The sequence below is a fragment of the Rosa chinensis genome, chromosome 5, assembly GCF_002994745.2.
Source record: "Rosa chinensis cultivar Old Blush chromosome 5, RchiOBHm-V2, whole genome shotgun sequence".
In the NCBI taxonomy this organism is placed as follows: Eukaryota; Viridiplantae; Streptophyta; class Magnoliopsida; order Rosales; family Rosaceae; genus Rosa; species Rosa chinensis.
In genome coordinates, this window is record NC_037092.1 from 54,701,643 (window position 1) to 54,727,437 (window position 25,795).

The window sequence follows — 25,795 nt, forward strand, 5'->3', positions numbered from 1 at the left end:
AATGCTGGTGTATCGAGCAAATAAAGACAGGTTTCATCAAAGGAGACAACACCAAACGTATTGCACCAAAATTCTTCTTCAATCAGCAACAACAGGAGCATCAGAAGATTGAGGTCAAGCATATTCGATCTGAAGACAATCGTGCAGACCTCTTCACCAAGTCACTACCAAGGTCTACATTCCAGAAGCATGTACAAAATATTGGTCTACGTAAATTATCTTAATTACATAACATGTAATTTTCAGGGGGAGTTGAAATCAGGGGGAGTATCCCGAAGCATACCCACTTGACCATCGTGTACTCTTTTTGTCCTTCGTGTAGGGTTATTTTGTCCCACTGGGTTTTGTTACCTAGCAAGATTTTAACAAGGCACATCTTTAGCATGGTCGTCCCACTTATATTACATCCTGAAGATGATTTGATTCGACATATATGCATTTCCTCATCTTTTCTCATCAACCCGGGTTTTTCCATTGGGTTTACTGGGCAAGGTTTTGGTGTAGCAACTCTAATGCATCCCTTCCGTAGACATACTACCAACTTATGATGCTGATAAGAAGACTCCGGATCGACTTATCACCGAAGCTGTGATATTACTACTCCACACTCACGCGCGTTGTGCTCTTTTTCTCCTTCGACTAAGATTATTTTTTCCCACAGGGTTTTTATTACTTGGCAAGGTTTTTGACGAGGCAACTTAGAAGCGCACAGCCTAGGCAACACTATTGACATGAAATATCCAAGGGGGAGTGTTGTAAACTATTGTGGCTATATCAAGTAAATAGATATAGGGTAATATATATTGACTTGTGTGTCATGAAGCCATGTGAAGTAGCAACAAGTAGAGCAGCAGAAACCATGTGAAGTTGCAGCAAGATCTTGACATTCTTGCTGCATAATCCTTTGTAATTAATGCAGCCATAACAATGGACTTATTGTTATGGCTTTCACACAAGTTTGTACTCCTACATTGTCACACCCCTGATTTTATCACAAATAAAAATCGATATATAATCCCATAATTATACATGCGCGATCGTTCAGCCATCAGTACAAAATACATGGAGACATCTTCCCTTTACAGCAATTAAGTACATATTGATGCCCTGAACCACAATTTCAAATATTGACCCGCTCCACAGAGTCATATATTACAAAACTTACAAATTAAATTGTCATAAAAAAATAAAACGTAAATGCTCCTCAGAGCTTACTACATAGCGGAAGTCATAACAATGGCAAAGCCAACAAAATTTGCTTCCTACCCATTCAGTTGCCAACAAGCTACCTCAGCTTCAGCCACGATTACCCTGACCTGCAGGATTAACCCCTACACCAAAAGAATGGTGCACCGGGTTTCCACACAACAAAACCCGATAAGCTTATGCAAGCTCGTATAAGTAACTCATGAACATTAATCAACAACTCACACACATCAGCTAAAGGAAACCATGCAACCATGATTCCTTCTAACACTCCATAACCTTTCCATCTAAAGGACAACATAAATCACCGCTGTGACAATGTTCTATTTGCTAACTTAACCATCAAGAAGCAATTCAAGTCTCATCTCGACAATAAAAGAAGAAAACTCAAGGAATTCTCCTTTAACTACATACTTATGAGTCTCCAGCAACCTCGACCGTTACCCCCATAATCTATAATGGCAGATAGACTATAGCTCTATTGAAATCGTAACCACTCGTCTGGCTACGGACGTGATTACCTATTTCCTGCCTTGGTCACCATCTGCTACTTGTCACCATCTGTGACATGTGGTTTTCATACCCCGTCTGGTCTCATAATCAATATTAAGGTCACCATCTGCAACCTGTCACCCTCTGTGCCCTGTCACCATCTGTAACACATGATCTTCAGACCCCATCTGGTCATGAAATCAAACATCAAGGTCACCGTCTGCAACCTGTCACCATCTGTGACATGTAATCTTCTTAGACCCTATCTGGTCTTAAAGTCAAACGTTAAGGAAGTTGCACCTGACCTAAAAACGTTACAAACATCTAGTTTCGGCTTTCCTAATCCCTGCTCACCATCTGTGACTCTTGGTACAAAGACCAATACATCTAAAATGAGTCACGCTTGACTCAAAAATGTAATATCAAGCTCAATACTTTTGAAACAACAGAAAACATCTTTTTCCACAATATTGTTTCCTGAAAAGTCACATTCAACAATAATATGAACATCATCATGCATATTATTCATCACAATCATCCGCAAGGATATATGTATATATATATATATATTCCATGTAAATATATATATATATGTAGCCATTCGCTCAGGAATGCCTACTAATACCAGCTATAGTTTGTAGTTAAATGATTAACGCCAAAACAATAATGGTAATTATGTTCATAAAGAACCTTGTGAGATTACTCACCTCGAACTCCCGCTGCGTCTTCAATAAAGCACAAAGCCGCCAATCCACAAAATAATCATCCAATGTACTTCATCAAGTACCTAACATACGGTTCCAACTTAGTAACGATTCACATTTGATTTTAGTCCGAAAACCCTGTTTTGAACTAAAATCCCCAAAGTGGAGCCAATCGAGGCAAAACTACATCCGAGACCTCCCAAAGTCTCTGGAATACGTCCACGATCGATATGACCAAACCACAAGTCGATCGGACGCTCGAATCCTCACGGATCGAATAAATCAACCGGTATGAAATGGTAAAAATCATAACAATTCCATACGAACTCCAAAATTTGCATATTATATATCGAAACGCTCGTATCAACGACTAGAACATATATAATACCAAAAACAGTTCCCTACATGACCGGAAAGCCACCAGAAAGCCGCCACAGATGGTGGTGCACCGCCGCCAGTCAAAACTCAATATTTCACAAAACTCCCAACATCAAAGTTCTTCATCTAAGCATGCTTGTGAACTTTCATAACTAGCTCGAAGTCAGAAAATAAGCATAAAGGGTCGAAAACTACCTCACAAGCCGTGAACAGTAATCCAATCTGAGTTGAACCAAGTTTTACGTGAATCGATCCAAACAACCACCAAGGATCGATCAAGGAGGCTGCTCTGAGCTCCCTAAGCTCAACTTGAAGCCCCGCCGACGTCGGAGATCGGAGAACCGATCGGGTCCTAAAACACTCAACTGCGCCGCCTTGCAGCGTCGCCGTGGAGGAGAATTGGGCCCTATAGGACACCAGAGGGACGACCAGACGGAGGAGACGATCCTATCTGGAAAGTTTCGTCGCCGGAGACCGCAGCAGTTCGCCGGAAAAGTCGGGTCGGGTCAGTCACGGGCGAGGAGAGAGAACGGAGCGTTTCTGATTTTTCCGGAAATGGTAAATGTGAAATGTAAATAGTAAGTTTCCGAAAATGGAAACTCCTATTTATAGAACTTTCCCAAAACTTCAAATGCTCATAACTTTCACATACGAACTCCGATTGACGTGTTCCGCATGTCCACGAACTCGTATCGACGGGCTCTACAACTTTCAAGAAGGAAGTTTTCTGAGAATCCCAACGTATAAAAAGTCAAACATCACACAACCCCCTAAACTGTGAAATTCGAATAATTATACGTACGAAAACCATTCCACTTCACAAACAACCAACGAATAAAGCAAAATAACAATTATTTGTACAACTGGTCCATTATTAATTACCAAAATTACATAACAGAAATCCAGGTCATCACAGTCTACCCTCCTTAAAGGAGTTGCATCCCGAAATTCACGCTTGTTCATCAACAAACAACTGTGGGTACTTCGCTCTCATATCCGACTCCAACTCCCAAGAAGCATCACCCTCGTCATGGTGACTCCACAATACCTTGACCAAGTCAACTTCCTTCCTTCGAAGTTGCTTTGTTGACCTATCCAAAATACGAACAGGTTCAATAACAAAGGTCGTATCCGCATGCACCTTAATCGCACCATAATCGATCACATGTGACTCATCCTGGACATACTTCCTCAACATAGACACAGGGAACACATCATGCACACCAGACATACTAGGAGGTAAGGCAAGCCTATAAGCCAAATCTCCTACCCTTTATAGAATTTCAAAAGGTCCGACAAACCTTGGTGATAACTTCCCTTTCTTGCCAAATCTCACCACACCCTTCATGGGTGAGACCTTCAAGAACACATGATCACCCTCTTTAAACTCAACCTGCCTCCTTTTCAAATCTGCATAACTCTTCTGTCTACTCTGGCTGTTCGAATTCTGTCCCTGATAATTGAAATCTTGTCAGTGGTCTCCTGCACAATCTCAGGACCCAATAACATCTTATCTCCCGCTTCTGCCCAACAGATCGGAGATCTACATGGCCTACCATACAGGGCCTCATATGGTGTCATGCCAATACTGGAGTGATAACTGTTGTTGTAGGAGAATTCAATCAACGGCAGATGATCCTCCCAACTTCCCTTGAAGTCCAACACACAGGCTCTCAACATATCCTCCAACACCTGATTCACCCGCTCAGTCTGCCCATCAGTTTGAGGGTGAAATGTTGTACTCATATCTAAATTAGTTCCCATGGCCTTTTGGAAACCGCTCCAAAATTTTGAAGTAAACCGAGCATCAAGATCAGAAACAATTAACACAGGCACTCCATGAAGTTTCACAATCACCTCAATATAAAGCTCGCACAACATGTCAACCGAATACGTCATTGACACCGGAAGAAAGTGCACCGATTTCGTCGAACGATCCACGATCACCCACACTGCATCGTGACTTCGTTTAGACCTAGGCAGTCCGGTGACAAAATCCATTGAGATCTGCTCCCACTTCCATACGGGAATAGGTAATGGCTTCAACATATCTGCAGGCCTCTGATGCTCAGCCTTCACTCTCTGGCAAGTAAGACACTTGGAAATATACTCTGCCACATCCCTTTTCATTCTATTCCACCAGAACTGCCTTCGCAAATCTTGATACATCTTAGTGCTTCCAGGGTGCACAGTATACCGCGATCGATGTCCCTCACGAAGAATTTCTCCCTTGAGGTCAACACGATCTGGAACATACAACCTATGGTTCATCCGCAAACCACCATCCTTTGCCACCGACCACTTCGATGGAACGCCAATGGATGAATCCGCAGCCAACTCTGCCAACTTCGCACGTGAGAACTCATCCTCTGTTTAACCTTGAATGATCTTGGAAATCAGGGTAGGCTGTACCGTGATACTTCCAAGGAAACTCCCATTCTCAACTCTTGCTTGTACAAGGTTAAACTCAGATGCAGTCTCCAACATAAGCCACTCCTGAACCATAACAAAAGCAACAATACCTCTGGGCTTCCTACTCAAAGCATCCGCCACCACATTGGCCTTTCCTGGATGATACTCCAAGGTGAAATCATAGTCCTTAATGAGCTCCATCCACCTTCTTTGTCTCATGTTCAACTCCTTCTGAGAGAATAGATACTTCAAACTCTTATGATCCGAAAAGAGTTCGAACTTCTCCCCATACAAGTAATGCCTCCAAATTTTCAAGGCAAACACAACTACAGCCAACTCCAAATCATGAATAGTCAACACTGGGGCTGTGGTGAATCTAGCCTTCAACTCATTGAATGCTCGCTCACATTCCTCAGTCCACACAAACTGGACATCCTTCCTGGTCAACTTGGTCAGAGCCGAAGCAATGCTAGCAAATCCCTCAATGAATCTCCTATAATAACCTGCCAAACCCAGAAAACTACGTACCTCCGTAACAGTAGTGGGTTGGCCCCAGTTCATCACTGCTTCCACCTTAGAAGGATCCACAGAGACCCCATCCTTCGAAACTACATGACCGAGGAACTTGACCTTCCTTTGACAAAATTCACACTTCTCGAATTTTGCAAACAACTTCTTTTCTCTCAAAATCTGTAGCACCATCCGCAGATGCTTAACATGATCCTCCAACGTCTTGGAATAAATAGAGATATCATCCACGAACACCACCCCGAACTTATCCAAGTACGGACTGAACATACGGTTCATCAAGTCCATAAAGGCAGCAGGTGCATTGGTTAGACCAAAAGGCATGACAACAAACTCAAAGTGTCCGTACCTAGTCCTAAAAGCAGTTTTAGGAACATCATCATCCTTCACCCTCAAATGGTGATATCCAGATCTCAAATCAATCTTCGAGAATACAATAGCTTCCTTAAGTTGGTCAAACAAGTCATCAATCCTAGGTAAAGGGTACCTATTCTTGATCGTCACCTTGTTCAATTGCCGATAATCCACACACAATCGTAGTGAACCATCCTTCTTCTTCGCAAACACCACAGGTGCACCCCAAGGAGAAGTACTAGGTCTAATGAACCCTTGTTCAAGTAAACCATCAGTTTGCTCCTTCAACTCTTTAAGTTCAGTTGGTGCCATCCGAAATGGTGCCATTGATACAGGTGCAGTACCTGGTATCACATCGATAGCAAAATCCACTACCCTCCTTGGAGGTAACCCCGGTATTTCCTGAAATACATCACTATACTTGGAAACCACAGCAATCTCTGTCATAACCACAGCACAACTCACTGACTCCACATGAGCTAAGAATCCTGCCCTCAAAGCAGTATCTGACCTAAGACACCGACAACGAAACACCGGCTGTCCAGGTATATGAAATGACACTACCATTTCAAAGCAATCAATCATAGCATGATTTGGCCTCAGCCAATCAATACCCAAAATAACATCATACGTATGATCTGCTAACACAATCAAAGTTGCAGAAAGCTCCCTACCACCGATCACAATCGGACATGCATCACAAAACATATCAAGCTCAAGGGAAACACCAAGTGGGGAAATAACACACAAAGGTCTAGCAAGAGGCCTAGGAGTCAAACCTAACATATCAACCACAGAGCTAGATATGAAAGAGTGGGACACTCCCGTATCAAACAACACTCTAGCAAAGAAATCAAATAAGGATAAGGTACCTTCCACTCCAGTATTCTGCTGACCAATAGCAAACACCCTAGCCTGCCCCTGAGGCTGTTGCCTCTGCTGGTTCCCTTGTCCCCTACCCTGTTGGGTACAATCCCTTGAGAAGTGCCCTGTCTGGCCACATGTGAAGCACGCCAAGTTCTTCGGTTTTGTGCAAGCTCGAGCAACATGGCCCATCTCATTGTAATTGAAACACTTCGGGTTCGCCACCGGCCTATTAGGTGCAACCCTAGTAGGTGCGGCTGCAGCCCTAGCTGCCGCCTGCTAATTAGTTCTCTGTCTCTTCCAGAATCCACCTCGATTCCCAAATGTTTTACTGCTCCCCGCAGTTGCCTTTCCCTTTCTTTGGAAATCCCTCTCAGCCGATTCTTGCTCCTGGAAAGTCAAGTTCTCCTGCTCAATGGCCATTGCCTTAACGAAAATGAGCTCCAGCGTCTTCAGTTCCAGAACAGCGACATCACGCTGGATCGAAGCATTCAGTCCCCACTGAAACTTCATAGCTAAGCTCTCAACATCCATCTGCCTCACAAAGCGATACAACCTTGAGAACTCAGCCTCATACTCCCTCACACTCTTAGTCCCTTAGACTAACGAGACAAATTCCCTTTCCAATTGCTCCCTCACAGAAGGCGGAAAGTACTTCTTCCTGAACAGTTCCACAAAACTGTCCCAGGTCATGGTGGACACATCCATCACTCTCTATGTGCCGCTCCACCACACCCGTGCATCGCCTTGGAGCATAAATGTGGCAATCTTCCTCTTCTCAATGTCGTCGCAAACGACCATCTCGAAGTAGGTCTTCATGTTCTCGATCCACTGATCTGCCAACATGTGATCCGTACCTCCCTGAAATGGGACTCCTCCCAATCTCGAAATTTCCTTTGCCAACTTTGACAAACGAGTGAGATCTACAACATTTGCAACCTCCACAACAGGTGGAACAGGTAGCTCTTTGATGCCTCCACATCATTCTCGAACATCTCCTCAACAGGAGGAGGAATCCTGCCCCTACCTCGGGCTCTACCCCTACCTCTGGGCCTACCTCGACCCCTAGCTCTGCCTCCTTAAGAATCCATCACCTAAGGAGCATAACAACATGTGTTTAATACATGTATAACTTTCAAACACAAGTATAAGTCAACGCTATGACTCGATCAACCACAACACTACGTCAGAGGATACAATTCCATCCCCTACTTCAATCTTGAGTTAAAACTAAAGGACATCATTCCTCAAAAGTCTTTAACTCATAGAAGCTACATCTAGCCTACACTTCATCTCCTGAGCCGACACTACCCCGACGACTCACATCCGAACGCTCACTACACACTCAATGACTATATTCATACCGAAGAGCATCTGATGGGGATCCTCTGCAGACATGCCATCACTCGAGGAGTATTGATTGTCACCAAATATGTACCTTACGCTCTAATACTAATCTCTCACGCCCCTGATTTTATCACAAATAAAAATCGATATATAATCCCATAATTATACATGAGCGATCGTTCAGCCATCAGTACAAAATACATGGAGACATCTTCCCTTTACAGCAAGTACATATTGATGCCCTGAATCACAATTTCAAATATTGACCTGCTCCACAGAGTCATATATTACAAAACTTACGAATTAAATTGTCATCACATAATAAAACGTAAATGCTCCTTAGAGCTTACTATATAGCAAAAGTCATAATAATGGCAAAGCCAACAAAATTTGCTTCCTACCCATTCAGTTGCCAACAAGCAACCTCAGCTTCAGCCACGATTACCTGACCTGCAGGATTAACCCCTACACCAAAAGAATGGTGCACCGGGTTTCCACACAACAAAACCCGGTAAGCTTATGAAAGCTCGTATGAGTAACTCATGAACATCAATCAACAACTCACACACATCAGCTAAAGGAAACCATGCAACCATGATTCCTTCTAACACTCCATAACCTTTCCATCTAAAGGACAACATAAATCACCGCTGTGACAATGTTCTATTTGCTAACTTAACCATCAAGAAGCAATTCAAGTCTCATCTAGACAATAAAAGAAGAATACTCAAGGAATTGTCCTTTAACTACATACTTATGAGTCTCCAGCAACCTCGACCGTTACCCCCATAATCTATAATGGCAGACAGACTATAGCTCTATTGAAATCGTAACCACTCGTCCGGCTACGGACGTGATTACCTATTTCCTGCCATGGTCACCATCTGCGACCTGTCACCATCTGTGACATGTGGTTTTCAGACCCCGTCTGGTCTCATAATCAACATTAAGGTCACCATCTGCAACCTGTCACCATCTGTGACACATGATCTTCAGACCCCATCTAGTCATGAAATCAAACATCAAGGCCACCATCTACAACCTGTCACCATCTGTGACATGTAATCTTCTTAGACCCTATCTGGTCTTAAAGTCAAACGTTAAGTAAGTCGCACCCGACCTAAAAACGTTACAAACATCTAGTTTCGGCTTTCCTAATCTCTGCTCACCATCTGTGACTCTTGGTACAAAGACCAATACATCTAAAATGAGTCACGCTTGACTAAAAAATGTAACATCAAGCTCAATACTTTTCAAACAATAGAAAACATCTTTTTCCACAATATTGTTTCTTGAAAAGTCACATTCAACAATAATATGAACATCATCATGCATATTATTCATCACAATCATCCACAAGGATAGATATATATATATATATATATATATTCCATGTAAATATATATATATATATATATATATGTAGCCATTCGCTCAGGAATGCCTACTAATACCAACTATAGTTTGCAGTTAAATGATTAACGCCAAAACAATAATGGTAATCCTGTTCATAAAGAACCTTGTGAGATTACTCACCTCGAACTCCCGTTGCGTCTTCAATAAAGCACAAAGCCGCCAATCTGCAAAATAATCGTCTAATGTACTTCGTCAAGTACCTAATCACATACGGTTCTAACTTAGTAACGATTCACATTTGATTTAAGTCCGAAACCCCTGTTTTAAACTAAAATCCCCAAAGTGGAGCCAATCGAGGCAAAACCACATCCGAGCCCTCCCAAAGTCTCCGGAATACGTCCACGATCGATATGACCAAACCACAAGTCGATCGGACGCTCAAATCCTCAAGGATAGAATAAATCAACCGGTATGAAATCGTAAAAATCATAACAATTCCATACGAACTCCAAAATTTGCATACTATATATCGAAACGCTCGTATCAACGATTAGAACATTTATAATACCAAAAACAGTTCCCTACATGACCGGAAGACCACCAAAAAGCCGCCACAGACGGTGGTGCACCGCCACCGGCCAAAACTCAATATTTCACAAAACTCCCAACATCAAAGTTCTTCATCTAAGCATGCTTGTGAACTTTCATAACTAGCTCGAAGTCAGAAAACAAGCATAAAGGGTCGAAAACTACCTTACAAGTCATGAACAGTAATCCAATCTGAGTTGAACCAAGTTTTACGTGAATCGATCCAAACAACCACCAAGGATCGATCAAGGAGGCTGCTCTGAGCTCCCCAAGCTCAACTTGAAGCCCCGCCGACGTCGGAGATCGGAGAACCGATCGGGTCCGAAAACACTCAACTGCGCCGCCTTGCAGCCCCGCCGTGGAGGAGAATCGGCGCTAGAGGACCCCAGAGGGACGACCAGACAGAGGAGATGAGCCTATCTGGAAAGTTTCGTCGCTGGAGACCGCCGCAGTTCGCTGGAAAAGTCGGGTCGAGTCAGTCGCGGGCGAGGAGAGAGAACAGAGAGTTTCTGATTTTTCCGGAAAAGGTAAATGTGAAATGTAAATAGTAAGTTTCTGAAAATGGAAACTCCTATTTATAGAACTTTCCCAAAACTTCAAATGCTCATAACTTTCACATACGAACTCCGATTGATGCATTCCACATGTCCACGAACTCGTATCGACGCGCTCGACAACTTTCAAGAAGGAAGTTGTCTGAGAATCCCAACGTATAAAAAGTCAAACATCACACAACCCCCTAAACTATGAAATTCGAATAATTATACGTACGAAAACCATTCCACTTCACAAACAACCTACGAATAAAGCATAATAACAATTATTCGTACAACTGGTCCATTACTAATTACCAAAATTACATAACAGAAATCCAGGTCATCACATATATAAACCCTTCTATTGCACTACTAGAATTTTGGTCTTTAACATCGGCCAGAAACCGATGTTAAAAAAAAAAAATCATCCGATGTCTTAGTGGGGGATGTTAAAGATCAAGAAATCCCAGACATCGGTTGTTAGCCGATGTTAAAAATGACTCTGGACATCAGTTTCTTGTAAGGTCCTGATGTATAAAATGACTATGGACATCGTTTGATTTATAAAAAACTGATTTGGAAATCCTACTATGACATCGTTTTACATAAGAAATTGATTTATATATCAGTATTAGACATATGTTCTATAGATAGAACTGATGTCCTGAGTCATTTATAACATCAGTTTGTTATTTCAAATTGTTGTGTCTTCATTCTTTTTGCTTCAATTTCTAGTTTAGAAGTGATTACTATAAATCAGTTTCTTCACTAGAAAAGTATCACAATGAGAATACCGGTGGTAAGCAAAAGAAAATTCTCATTAATATTATTGATAAAAACAGTACAAAGAGTATGGAGAAGGGGACATATGGCCTAAACTTCTCCATATACAATAGCAAAGAAAAGAACAAGATTGAAGTCTCCTAAATAAATCATATGAAGACAAAAACGGTTTGTAGATACAGTAAAAAGAAAAAGAGAAAAAAGTAGCAGTTTGTTATGAGATAAAAATACTTGTAACTTGAATTTCCAGTCCTTGGTGTAGCTGTGAATGAACCTAGCAAAAACATGTGCCAATGAGTTGAGAACTAGTTTCACAGATATCCACTTAAATTGCAACTTCAAATCACAAAAAGTAGTTAAAGTAGAGGGCAATGACTTAACAGTATCATTGATCTATAGCAAAAATATAAAGTACACAGGGGTGACATAGGCCAAAGTCCACACCTGCATTGTTTGAATGTGAATACATAGGCTGCGTAAAAGCCTAATCTTAGTGGCTTTGAATGATAATATTTGAAGTTCTGCATTACCATCCATGGAAACCATGGAATTATATCTTTCCTGAAGACAAAATCTAACTGTTAGTCATGAATAGCATAAATAATAATTATGATGATGGTTACTAATGATTGGTGAAGCATTAGTAAACTGAGAGTTTTATCTGATAAGAACCAGAACTAGAAATTTGTTTTACCAATAGGGGAACTTTGGTGAGATCTCTTACTGATGATATCAAAGGGACAATGAAATAAATGCATTGAGAAAGAGAAGAGTGAGCACATGAACACTCTCGAGGAAAACAAATAAACTTTTGCATGTCCATGTGTTATTCCTCAATCCTTTCTTTGCTTCAAGATTGATCATGAACCAGAACTAGTGACTTGTCTTTTAATTAAGGGAACTTTGGTGAGATCTCTCATTGATGATAATGAAATAACCTCACCAATGCTCAAAAACAACAATCTAGAATATGACAGTGCAATCAAAGTAGAAAAAGGGTAGAAGAAGCATAAACTGCAAATAAACAAACTTTGGAAAAAAATGTGTCAATTGGAAGAGCATAAATGATACCTTGAAAGTGTTGTAGGAGAATAGAATTGTGTGTTTATTATTGATAATAGGAACCCTTATATAGGGAGTTACAAGGTATACAAAAGGTAAGAGAATCCGAATACAATTGAATACCTATAACACTTTCCTATTACAATCCTAAACCCTAGTTTGTAGAGGCACACTATGTCGACATCCTTCAACACTCCCCCTTGTGCCGCTCAAACTTGGTGATGACGCTTTGATCGTTGCCTCGTTAAAAACCTTGTCAGGTAACAAAAACCCTGTGGGACAAAAATAACCATGGTCGAAGGACAAAAAGAGCACAACACGTCCTTCACTCTTTGAGATCGAACATGTAGACATCATGCCTCCCCCTGATGTCAATATCTCCCCCTGATCGCTACAATCATGGGGGTTCTGATAACTTTCTCAATCCGATGCGCTTCACATGTTTCTTGAAGGTGGATTTTGGTAATGACTTAGTAAATAAGTCCGCTACATTATCCTTTGATTGGATTTGGTCCACTTCAATATTTTGAAGTGCTTGTTGTCATTTTGATGGAGGAGAGGAGGAGCACGGAAGGTGGCATTTTGCCTTGTGGGGTCCGATCCCACACTTCCGTCATTTCTTTTCTCTCTGTTGGGATAAAACAAGCCCATATCAATCGTACCTCTCAAATATCGAAAGATTGTCTTTATACCAATCTAATGGAGTTGCGTTGGCGCGGGGCTATATCTAGCCAACAAGTTCATAATAATTGAGGTGTCCGGTCTTGTATTGTGCTAAGTACAATAATGCGCCTATTGTACATAAGTAAGCACTTCTGCTATTAACACGTCTTCGTCATCATCCCTGGGACAAAACGGATCCCTTTTAGGGCCAAGACTACGGACGACCATGGTGCATCTTTGACTTTATCAAAAATGTCTCTTGACACGGTATACAAGTTCTGAATTTAGACAAAACCGTGTTCTCCCAAGGTCTTTCCTCTCAAACTCGGATTTCAAGTGTTCAGCCGTTTCCCTTAACTCTCAAGGGTTCCAATTATGTTTATCAACATAAACCGCGACAATTGCAAATCCAGAACTTGTCATAGAAACGCGTGGGCATAGTTCATCATATCCCTTCCCAATCAAGTAGTCATTTCAGTGAGCATTTCAACCTCGTTGCAAATGCGCTCCGTAGTCTAGAGCCACTTGACTTGGGTAAATAAAGTCCACAAGAACCTTCATTATATTCCGTATCTAGATCCCCATAGAGATACGTAGTGACCACATTAATAAGCTCCATGTTCAGTTATTTGGAAACTACCAAACTGACAAGGTAGTGGAGTGCAATGACATCCATTACGAGAGAATATGTCTTCTCGTAGTCGATTCCAGGGCGTTGTGAGAAACCTTGCGCCATAAGGCAAGATTATCATCTCTTTTTCTCATCACGCTATCTAACGAAGACCTATTAATGTCAATAGGTTTTATGTTAGGAGGTGTTGGCATCTCAGGCCCAAAATCCTCCTCTTCATTAGTGAATCCAATTCAACCTGGATCGCATCTTTCCATTTAAGCCAATTTTCTCTATGTTGGCATTTTCAACAGAGTAAGGTTCGATGTCATTGGTTTCAATAATCCCACATCCTCATGTACACTAGTGTAGTTTGTAGAGATCTCTATATTATCGAGAATTGGTTCTAACATTGAGGCGTCCCCCAATGTTGTCTCTTGGACATAACCACAATCCAAAATATTCTCATGAGACAGATTTTGAGTATCAATGATCAATGGATCAAGTTGTGCCAAACTCGCTCTCTTCTTAGGGCGAGAATCCATCGAACCTATGGGTCTCCTACTCTCTCTAGCGGAACCCATAGCCTATGACGCCATTATGCCACATTTGTGGCGTCACCATACCACCATCCATGGTAGTGGTGCAGTACCCATCTTCTCTGGGTGGCACCATGTCCTCTTGTGGGGACATCAATCCTTGCAGGCTTGTTTGCAGCAGGTATATGTGATCTCGTCACTTTTAGGGGATCAAGTTGAGACATAGTGGGGATAGACCACGACAATTCCTGTCGTTCCTGTTGAACATTGACTTTCTAATCTCCCCCTAACGACGGGAAGACTGTCTCATCAAAGTGACAATTCGCAAATCCAGCGAAATAGAGATCGCCTGTCAAGGGTTATACATAGCGGACTTATAGTTGGAGACTCATGTCCAATAAATATATATATGTATTCGTTGCAATGACTCATGTTGATGCGCTGTGGCGGAGCAATTGGCACATGAACCGCACACTCAAATATGCATAAATACAAGATATTAGACTCGAACCCAGTCACTAGCTGTAACGCAAATAAAAGTTGAGTGGCTGCTATGAGTCGTAGACGAATTAGCATAGCTGCATGCGATATTGCATAACCCAAGTGGAAATATTGGTGCGCATTACCAATGTCCGGCCTACTATCGTAGTCGTTTAATGGTGGCTTTTCCGCAAGACCAATTGGGTGTGTACATGGGAATATGATACTTGATATCAATACCCAATGATATGCAATAGTCATCGAAAATTGTCGATGTAAACTCTCTAGCATTATCAAGTCAAAATGACTGAATGAGATGATCTGGGTAGTGAGCCTGTAGCCATATGTTATGTGCTAGGAGTGTAGTATAAGCAGCATTACGAGTGGATAATGGCACAACACGTGACCAGCGTGTTTGCGTATCAACCAACACCATAAAACATCTATATGGTTCGCAAGTTGGTTGATCAAATCCATAGAATTCCCTTAGATTCTTTGTAAGAATGGAATTATTTCCTCAATGTCCTTTGCATAGGATGGTCTCAATCCTAAATAACAGGCTTTACAGAACGAAACATGGGCTTTATAATCAACCAATGAAGGTTTTGGTTAAGCCATAATGTCACAATAGACTTGAGAAGTAGAGAGAGGAGTTTATGGCGTCAATGCCATGTATTTGCTGTAGGGGGTAGGCGGCGCCGGCCATGTATGGCCTGTCTTTGCACAATCATGGCGCCATGAGGCGCATGTGCAGCTCCTCGAACCAATTCTTGGTTCTTACTTTTCTTCGTTCTGAAAATGGATGTTCGTGTAAAGTCTTTAATACACCGATCATCATGTCAAAGCCTATATGTGCCAAAATCCCATAAGTCGTCTCTCATGACATAGTTGGATTCAATAACTCAAATAGTGGTTGCATACAACCCACTAGAGCGACACATAAGTTTCTCTAATACTCGTTTATGTCCATAGTCATTAGAGGTGATGCAAAGGAACTCTGTCCATTCTCATAATGTGTTTCCACATGAAAACCATTGGTTCTTATATAATAAAGTTCAAATTAAGGTATGTCCAAGACATTAAGTAAAAGAATTGACACTTTATTAATAGCCAATGATTACATCAAAGTTTCCAAAATCTAATCCAAAATAAAATCAAAGTAAGACACATTGTAGTCACTCTATCCGTTTGGTAACTCCAATCAAATATGACCAGGAAAGTAGAGAGAGATGTTGGTGGAGCGAGGCTCTCTTAAGTACCAATAATCTCAATGACTTTCCTAGACATCACATTTTATTGGGTTCGTCGCATAAGAAAGAGTTAATACAATTGTCATTTATTGACTAAGGCAAATTGCCATTACAAAAGTTCTTGGAAAAATAAAAGGACTAATCTAATCAAAGTCTGCTGCATCCTTGTGCACTTCATCTTCAGCTTTGAAGTCCTCTATGGTGAGATTGACATCTCCACCATCTTCTTCTTCTTCTGCAAGGTACACTTCTTGCTCTCTCAGGTCCCTATATGCCCTGTATCTTGCAGCTAGTTCCTCGCTTGCCTTGCATTGCTTGAACCAATGCTCAATTGATCCACATCGATGACACTCATCATTGTGGTTGCCTCCCTTTAATTGAGGTGCACATTGTACACGTTGCGGGCGTTCCTTAGGAGGGTTGGTGCCACCACCACGACCCATTGAGCCACTATTACGGCTAGGGATACCACGACCCCCTCTCCCACGTGTGGCATTACCACCACGTGTATCCACACCAAACTTGCGGTTTCCTTCCTGGTTAGGGCGGTTATATGGGCTCATACATCCCTCATGTCCCCCATTCTTAGGGTACCGCTCCTTGCGCCCTCCTTTGGGTGCATTATAATTCGCCTCATGAACGCTCTTAGTTCCAATGGGCCTTGAATTATAATTCCTCACGAGTATGTTATCATGTTTCTCAGCTACAGATATAACATTGATAAGCTAATGAAACTTCGTGATCCGTCCAGCATTGACTTCAGTACGATATTGTTTTGATACCACAATGGCTGAAACAGGGAAGGTGGAGAGAGTTTTCTCAATTAGCTCTTGCTCTGTGACAGGTTGTCCACAAAACCTCAACATGGACTGTATGCGAAGAGTTTCTGAATTATATTCAGCTACAGACTTGAAATCAGCAAAGCGCAGGTTGCTCCATTGAACCTTCAAGTCAGGGAGGAGGGAATCTTGGACATTGCCAAAGCGCTCTTCTAGCGCTACCCATAGCTCTCTTGCATTCTTGATTGACATATACTCCAATCTGAGTGCCTTGTCCATATGGCGTCGCATCAAGATAACTGCTTGAGCATGCTTTGTACGTGTTCTCACAAACACAAGATCCGGGTTAGGTGCCTGGATTATGGGTAATATTCCCTTTGAAGTGAGATGGTTCTCAACATCGGTTACCCAACTGTGGTAATCCGAGCCTGTTGAGTCAAGCATGGAAAAGTCGAGTCTAGTTCATTCGACATCCTGAAAATAAGAAGAGAAGATATATTAGTTTCGGAGTTAAACTTCCATGAAAACTAAAACAATTAGATTTCCGAGCTATGCTACCAAGAAATCAATTTCCAAGAATCTCTTTTGGATTATACCAAACAATAATGTTTTAATATGGTCACAATTTGATGCTTACGGACGCTCTTAGTCCAAGCATTGTGAACGCTCTTAGTTCACACGAACACTCTTAGTTCGTTTAATTATGAACACTCTTAGTTCATACGAACACTCTTAGTTCGTTAAGCGTGAATCCCCACAATTCCGCTTTGTTAAATATCAAAATCATTTGGCAACATATATTCCAATATTTGCATAAAATAAAAGAATGTAAAATACATGAAAACAACAACTTTAATTCACAAAAACTTACGTGATGGTTCTTGAGGACACGCGCGTGTTGGAGCAGGCGTGTTTTTTTTGTCCCTTTCTAGGCTGTCTGTTCTTTGGGCTTTCCTCTTTCTTTCTTTTTCTTTCTTTCTTTTTCTTTCTTTCTCCTTTTTCTGGGCCGGCCGGGTCCCTTCTCTTTCTTCTTTTCTTTCTTTTTTTCTTCTGGGGCCCACTTTTCCTTTTCTTATTCTCTTTCTTCTTCTTCCACGTTTTCTTCTCTTTCTTCTTCTGGGGCCCACTTCTCCTTTTCTTCTTCTCTTCCTTTTTCTTCCACGTTTTCTTTTCTTTCTTCTTCTGGGTTTTTTTTCTTTCGACAGCAGGAGTTGCTGCTGCAGGGGCAAACTGCGGGGGCATGGGCTGCAAGTACTTGGCGGGGGGCTGCTGTGCAAAGGCAGCAGTAGTGGCTAGCTGCTGCGGGGGCGTCGTGCTAGGATGGCAGGCGCACTAGCGCGCTGGGCAAGGCTGCAGGACTGTGGGCTGCAGCGCGGGGGGCAGCAACCAGGCTGGGCAGGGTGGTGAGGCTTGCGGCAGAAGTCGAGCAGCAGCAGGGACTTGGCGCTGTGGTGTGGCTGCGGTGAAGTTGTAGGACTGCAGCAGGTTGTAGGTGGATGCATGCGGAGGCTGCAGCAGAGGCAGGCAGCAGCAGGGCGTAGGGCTTGAGCTTTCGGCAGGGAGCAGTAGAGCGTGCGGCTAGGAACTGCAGGGCTTGTGTCAGGAGGGCTACAGGCTTGCGGCTGTTTTGGTGATTGGGTTTTTTTCCTTTTTTTTCCGGCTAGGGTTAGGGCTCGTGCTGATAACGTGTTGTAGGAGAATAGAATTGTGTGTTTATTATTGATAATAGGAACCCTTATATAGGGAGTTACAAGGTATACAAAAGGTAAGAGAATCCGAATACAATTGAATACCTATAACACTTTCCTATTACAATCCTAAACCCTAGTTTGTAGAGGCACACTATGTCGACATCCTTCAACAGAAAGTAAATACTTTGAAGTAAATGTGTCAACTGGAAGTAAATACTTTTGCATACATCGGGACAACGGAGGAGTAATCCGAACAATGTTGTTATTAACAGAATCCACAACAAAGAGCTCGCCATCCTCTGAAATGCGGATCTTGAAAGGAACAACTCCAATGTCAGTTCCTTCCACAACAATCTCGACTAAGTACCCACTCTCAAACTGAACAACATTCCCATCTACAATTCCACAAAACCATATAACACACACCACTGAGTATACTTACACTTAACAAACCACTAATCTAAGAACAAAATTACCAAAATACACCGAAAACAGTAGTCACTTCATATTTACCTAATTGTGGTGCTTTGGCAGATGCCGCCCTCATCCACTTGACAAGGGAAGAGAAGTGCTTTATCAATGGCCCTGAGCAAACACAATCCAATCCAAATAACACTATTATCCAGCCAATAATAAGAAACAAAAACACCCAATATGTAAAAACAGATCGGTACGACCCAACTTAGAACAATTTACAGAAAAGATTACCAATTTAAGTACAATAAAGAGAAAGCAAAATTGGGTATCTGATTATCTACATAAAGCTGCACAGTAATACTAGACTAAACTCTTTACAAAAGTGAAGCATGCAATTGAAAAAAACAAAGCAAACCCAGTAACCAAACAGATCAAAACACAAAACCCAAATCAAAGCTACCTGCAGGAGCAGCATGAGCTTCAAATAGGGTGGATACACACCTTTAGCAGAAGTAGATCTGATGTTTTTTTTTTCATTGAAATAACCAATCGCATTATTGAAGAACTGGTACTACCATGAAGGAAAATAATATGAAAAACTTGCAACAATAGTTACTGACAATGCCTCTTAGGTGCATTAAAAATAATACCTTTGAAAATAGCACATCAAGGGTTCAACTTTTCAGTTTTCACAAGCGAAAGCAATATTGCTCCATGGGCAGATGGATACCTTCACATATGTAAGTGTAACTAACGAACAAAGTAAAATAATTGTCAAAGGAAGTGCATCTGTGATTGTGCAGAGTCATCAAGGAAGGGATTAAGCTCCTCTGCAGTCAATATATCTCTAAAGTTATGAATTTCATAAAATCAACAGCAGTACTTTTCTGGGTATACCATTTTTGGCGATAGTTCAATTTTCTGTTCCATCCTCAATCAAAAAAAAGCCTAGAGGATCTATCTTCATATGACTATCATGCCAATAATCCAATCCATTCAATAAATTAAAGAAGGAATCGCACAAAAGTGAAGAAACTTAAGAAACCCACTCACAGATACTTCAAAGACACAAAACCAAATCCATAAACTAAAAAGATTTAAATTACCCAGACTTCTTTCGGAGTTGCTCCAATTCGTCTATGAAACGGAGGCCTTGAACTCTGGAACATCCACCATCTTTGAGCCCTAACCCCTCGCACCCGACCTCTCTCTCCTCTTCGTTCTTAGACGGGTTCTGGTCCGAGGCGGAGAAGGAAGAAGAGGACGGTTCAGTGCCGTTCGGAGATGGAGGAGGAGGTTGGGTGCTGAACAGAAAGTAAACAAGAACTCCACGAGACAAAGTGGGTCTGGAGGACACTCTCTCCTCCGTCACGATCTCCAACGACCGGAGTGGGCTCACTGTAGCCACCATCTTCTTCGCCATCCTCCGACGAGTCAACGCCTAATGGGGAAAAGGTATTGAACACAGGCCTCCAACAGTCACTCAACATACACCAGAAATAAGGAGTAGCAAACTCTTAAAGAAGGGCAAATCCATGCCGCAAATAAACTGATATTATTCATAAACTATAAGCTATCTAACAACAATTATATTACCCATATTTATAGGGTTTACAATACTTGGAGAATAAGTAGACTTGGGCTAAAATGGAAAGCTAATTAAATGTAAATCCTAAATTAAGTGTAAAAAGATACCCTAAAAATATCTAAACAATGAAATATCAAATATTACAAATCTATAATAAAACAACAAAATAATGCATTTGATGTTGCCCCATATGCACCCGCATCAACGCCAGGCTGCACCTCTAAGATGAGCCACAAAGAAATCTCTTCGAATTCGTTTTCTAGGAGGGGGATAGGTTTAGGGGAAGGGCGAGAGAGAGTGAGTGAAGTAAAGTGGGAAAATTTTGTTCCCCGCGTGTACGAAATTGTTTAACTTAGTCTTTCTGCGTTTTCAAAAATTTTGGAATCAAAATATAGACATTAGTCAACAGTAAAAAAAGATGTCAGTTATATACATATAAATCAGAATTTGAGGAATCGATGTTAATAATAATTTTTTACATCGCGTGAATTTCTCACCGAAGTAATTGTCGTGATGTCTAAGAGCAAAATTCTAATAGTGTTGGGAGAAGAAAAAACACAACATCACCCCATCTATATGAATCAAAGCTCTCTCTATTTTCTGAAACACTTTCACTTTCATTTTACAACATTTCTCTCACTTTTCACCTCCAGGAAACTCAAGCCTCGTCAACGACGTCCGTCTTAATTCGTTGCCACAAATCAATTTTGACCAAGACAGCACCGTCACTTGAAGCCTCTACCGGGCAACGAAGTCGACGTCGTAACAGTTGCAGCGGGTCGAACCGAATTGAACCGGACGGTGACCTCACGTCCATGTAAAACGGGTGGGACCCAAGATGCTGTCTAAACGTTGACCCCTTCAAGATTCGCAAAAGGTAGTTGGATTTTTTGACAATTAACAACCCCCTCTTAATTGGTTTCTCTTTTATGAGACTTAGATGTGTAAGCATTCCATAAATTAAAGATAGCTTAACAGTGTAATTTACGGATGCATGCACATTGAGAAGTACTGTGGGTAGAAAATTGAAAATATCTTATCAACATCTACTTGATGCTGGGACCGGGCAAGGAAACTCATCACTGATAGCAAATTACGGCTGCATTATATTTCAACAAAGGTATCAGACTATCAGTAATAGCAATTTCATTTCAACAAAGAGAGTGATCGACCAGAGTCTTGTTCTTGACCAGATCTTCATGGATTTGAACCAGACCGTCATTGCATTTCTTCTCTGAGCTTTCAGATCTTATCAAAAAGATCCATCAACACTTGGTACGTCGTTCTACATCTACTATCATTTCTTTATAAATTGCATTATTTCAATATCAGTTTAGTCTTTTTGGGAAATACATACTATCATTAGTTCATTACTCGGTTTACTTTTGGGAATACTTGAACCTTCTCTTTTCATTACAGAGAGATCGAGTATACTAACTCGGGGCTAATATGGCCTTGTCTGTTACGGACCTCTTAATTGGAAAACTTGCGACAATTCTTGAGAACGAAGGAACAACCATAGCAGGTGTTCGTCATGAAGTTGATAAGATTAAGGAGGAGTTTTTAAGCATGAAAGCTTTCCTAGTGGATGCGGAGGCCAACAAACCAAAAACTGAAGGACAGAAATTGTGGGTCGCAAGAATCAGAGACTTAGCCTATGATGTTGAAGATATCATTGATGAATTCATGTTTCACATGTATGCGAAGCAAACTGGGGGTCGACTTTCAAGGGGGCTACACAAAACCATTCGCGCTCCATGTAATCTTTGGTTCAGGCATAAAATTGCAAAGAAGTTGCAGAAAATTACTGACATGATCAAAGCCATTCCAGAGAGGAATCAAAGATACGTTGTTGGCCTTGTAGGAGGAGCAACTACATCCGAAGATATTCAGAATTTGGTGCAGAACCAAGCGGAGTCTTCGTTTTTCATTATGGAAGACGAACTGGTTGGGATTGAAGGCAAGAAGCAGATACTAATGGGATGGCTAATGGATGACGAGCAACACCAAACTGTTATATCTGTGGTGGGCATGGGAGGTTCTGGAAAGACAACTCTAGTTGCCAAGACCTTCACCAATGAACTGCTAAAGAGAAATTTTGATTGTTATGCATGGATTACTGTTTCCCAAACTTATGATGTGGTACACTTGTTTCGAAGCTTGATAAGGGAACTCTACAAATCAAGGAAGGAAAATTTCCCTGCAATTTTGAATGCCATGAGCCGCATAGAATTGCTAGAGTTACTAGTTAACTACTTGGAGTCCAAAAAATACCTAGTTGTTCTAGATGACGTGTGGGATGTAAAAGTATGGAGAGAAACAAAGGTATCACTTCAAGATAGACAACTTGGAAGTCGAGTCGTACTTACAACTCGAAATGAAGAAGTAGCATCCAACTCTTTTGGAGTTGAAAGCTATGTTTACCGTATTCAGCCCCTGCAACAGAATGAGGCTTGGGAACTCTTCAGCAGGAAAGCATTCTCAACTAAGCCACAAAAAACTTGTCCAACTGAGCTGAAGTCATTAGCTTGCCAACTTGTGGAGAAGTGTGAAGGCCTTCCTCTCGGCATTGTGGCTTTAGGTGGACTTATGTCTTCTAAGAAGTCGCTGGATCAATGGCAGCAAGTCTGCAACAACTTGAATTGGTATCTACATAACAATTCATCCCTAGACCCTGTGAGAAACATTTTGTTGCTGAGTTTCAATGATTTTCCATCTCAACTGAAGCATTGCTTCCTCTATTGTTCCCTTTTTCCAGAAGATTATCTATTTAAAAGAAAAAGGATGACTAGATTGTGGATAGCGGAAGGATTTGTTGAAAATGTGAAAGGGGTCATGCCCGAAGAAGTTGCAGATGGCTATCTTCGAGAACTCTGTTCCCGTAGCATGTTACAAGTTGCAGACGGCTTTGTTTCAGGAGAACCTTTGGGAAGGCCGAAAAAATTTAAGATGCATGATCTGATGCGTGAGCTTGCTTTGTCGATAGCCGAAAAAGAAAAGTTTGGTTATGTATACGACGGGAGAGAAGTAATGGAAGAGATCTCAACCCGTCGCTTGTCAATTCACAGAATGAAAGGAGAAATTAAATCATGGCGGGGTATGTCAAAGATTCGTTCTCTTCTTGTATTTGACACCGTCATGTCCTCATTGTCCTTCTTAAATACACTGGTTTCTCAATTCAAATTGTTGAGGACTCTAGACTTGGAGGATGTCCAAATTGATAAACTGCCGGGTGCAGTTGTTTACTTGTTCAACTTGAGATATTTAAATTTGAAGGGCACTTTAATCAAGGAACTTCCAGAGTCCATAAGGCGTCTCTGCAACCTTCAATTTCTAAACATCAGGGATACTAAGATAGAGTCACTTCCACAAGGAATTACGAGGTTGCTGAACCTGCGGAATCTAATTATGTTTCGCTACACTAGGAACCTGTACTTCAAAGTTGCGAGTGGGACAAAAGCGCCATCAAATATTTGTAAGTTGCAGAAATTGCAAAGTTTATTAGTAATTGAATCGGAAGGGGACACTTGTAGACTTATCGGCAACATGACCCAACTTAAGAGGATCGGCTTATCGAATGTGAAAGAAAGAGATGAGATTGACCTTTGGGTCTCAATTCAAAAGTTGACTCTGCTTCAAAGTCTGGGATTAATGGCAAGTAATGAAGAGGAAATTCTTCCGGTGAAAGTAGAATGTCCACCTCTTCCACACCTTCGAAAGCTTGGATTGCTTGGCAGACTGCAAAACGTAATACCTTGGTTTTCTTCACTGCATAGCCTCACAACTCTGGTTCTGCATTGGTCAAGACTTGAAGAGGATTTACTACCTCAAATTGAAGCACTGCTCAATCTGACAAGGCTTAGTCTTTGTAATGCATATGTTGGAGAAGAGTTGCGTTTCTGCAGAGGCTTTGTAAAGCTTATGAGGTTGGAGTTGTTGAATTTTGCCTCAGTGAAAAAGATAACTATAGAAAATGGGGTGATGCCAAATCTCCAGTACTTATGCGTTGACAGCTTCATGGAGTTGAAGACAGTGCCACTAGGCCTTGAATACCTTTCTACTCTACAATATTTGGCCCTGAAAGATGTTCCCATGGAAGTTATAAGGTCCATTCGGAAAAGAGGTGTGGATCGCTCTAAAGTACAACACATTCCTGAGATCATACATGTTTTCAAACAGTCATCCAAGTTGGTCCACGAAAACTTGGCCTAGTATTTCTTTCTACTGAAAGGTACATATATTTAGCATTTTATCATGCTATACAAGAAATGGTACACAGCTATGAAAACTAAATGTGTCCAATTTAGTCTTTCAAGCCACATAATATATGCAATAAAAGAAAGATTTACCAAGTATTTGGTTTTCTCTTGTTTCGCAGAATCAATCAAGTCCGGCAAGTATATATTGAAGTAGATTTGACTCAGTTTGATGAAGAATCCTTTCTGTACATGTGGGAAGATGCAAGGACCAATCTCGGTTTGTCTTTTGCCTCTTCAAGAAAGTTTCTGTTGTTGTACTTATTATTGTTTGTTTGCATTGGCATGTAATAATGTTGGATCGAATGCCACTTTAGCAGTATGAGTTGTGAACTTGTGATAAAGATTTGGGATCCATATCGAGCACTTTGCAAATCTTTTTCTGTTACAGTTTATTTTGGAATTATTAGAGTAAGTAGCAGGTCTGTGTTCACCCAATTTGCTTCACATAAGTATCACTAATCCCTTCTTTAGCATGCGCGCGTGTATAAGTGTATCCATTTGATAAACATAGAAGCAGAGGTGAGAAATGTTTGCATCAATATCAGATAACAATGGTGATCCAAACTGATGTACTAAAACTTAAAGCCCTGGTAGAGTTCTAGCTTGAGGCCTTGATCTACATAGGCAATGGCTGCGTAGAAAATGACATCCGAAACGGGCAGCTCCGGAAGGCTCCCCATGGCGGAAGTGATGAATTTTGGTTAATACAGTAATAATACTTGTGTTTGTTGTGGTTATCAGAGTATCTAATTTGAGACGTATGCTATACATGCCTGGAAATTGAATAACGCATGGGTGTTTGCTATATTGTATGTTACAGTGTGTGCTATTGAGCTTCTTGTATGGTAGACTGAAGCATGTTTGCCGTAAGAATTTGACGGCTTATATGTATTTCAGTGAAAGCAAGCC

At 41.3% G+C, this 25,795-nt stretch overlaps 1 protein-coding gene across 2 annotated transcripts in view; it reads left to right on the plus strand.

Moving 5' to 3' along the window:
- LOC112166672 (disease resistance protein RPM1) overlaps positions 1 to 25,240 on the plus strand; it is a 101,101-nt gene extending 75,861 nt beyond the window's left edge. The window contains exons 1-3 of one of the 2 annotated variants that reach the window (XM_024303553.2): positions 21,768 to 21,902; positions 22,047 to 24,858; positions 25,006 to 25,240. In XM_024303553.2, the coding sequence (XP_024159321.1) occupies positions 22,077 to 24,839 (2,763 nt within the window). In that variant the 5' untranslated portion in view covers positions 21,768 to 21,902; positions 22,047 to 22,076 and the 3' untranslated portion in view covers positions 24,840 to 24,858; positions 25,006 to 25,240. Of the gene's footprint in view, positions 1 to 21,767; positions 21,903 to 22,046; positions 24,859 to 25,005 lie in introns of those variants that run through there. The other variant, XM_040506919.1, reaches the window with a different exon arrangement.
- The last annotated feature ends 555 nt before the right edge of the window (positions 25,241 to 25,795 follow it).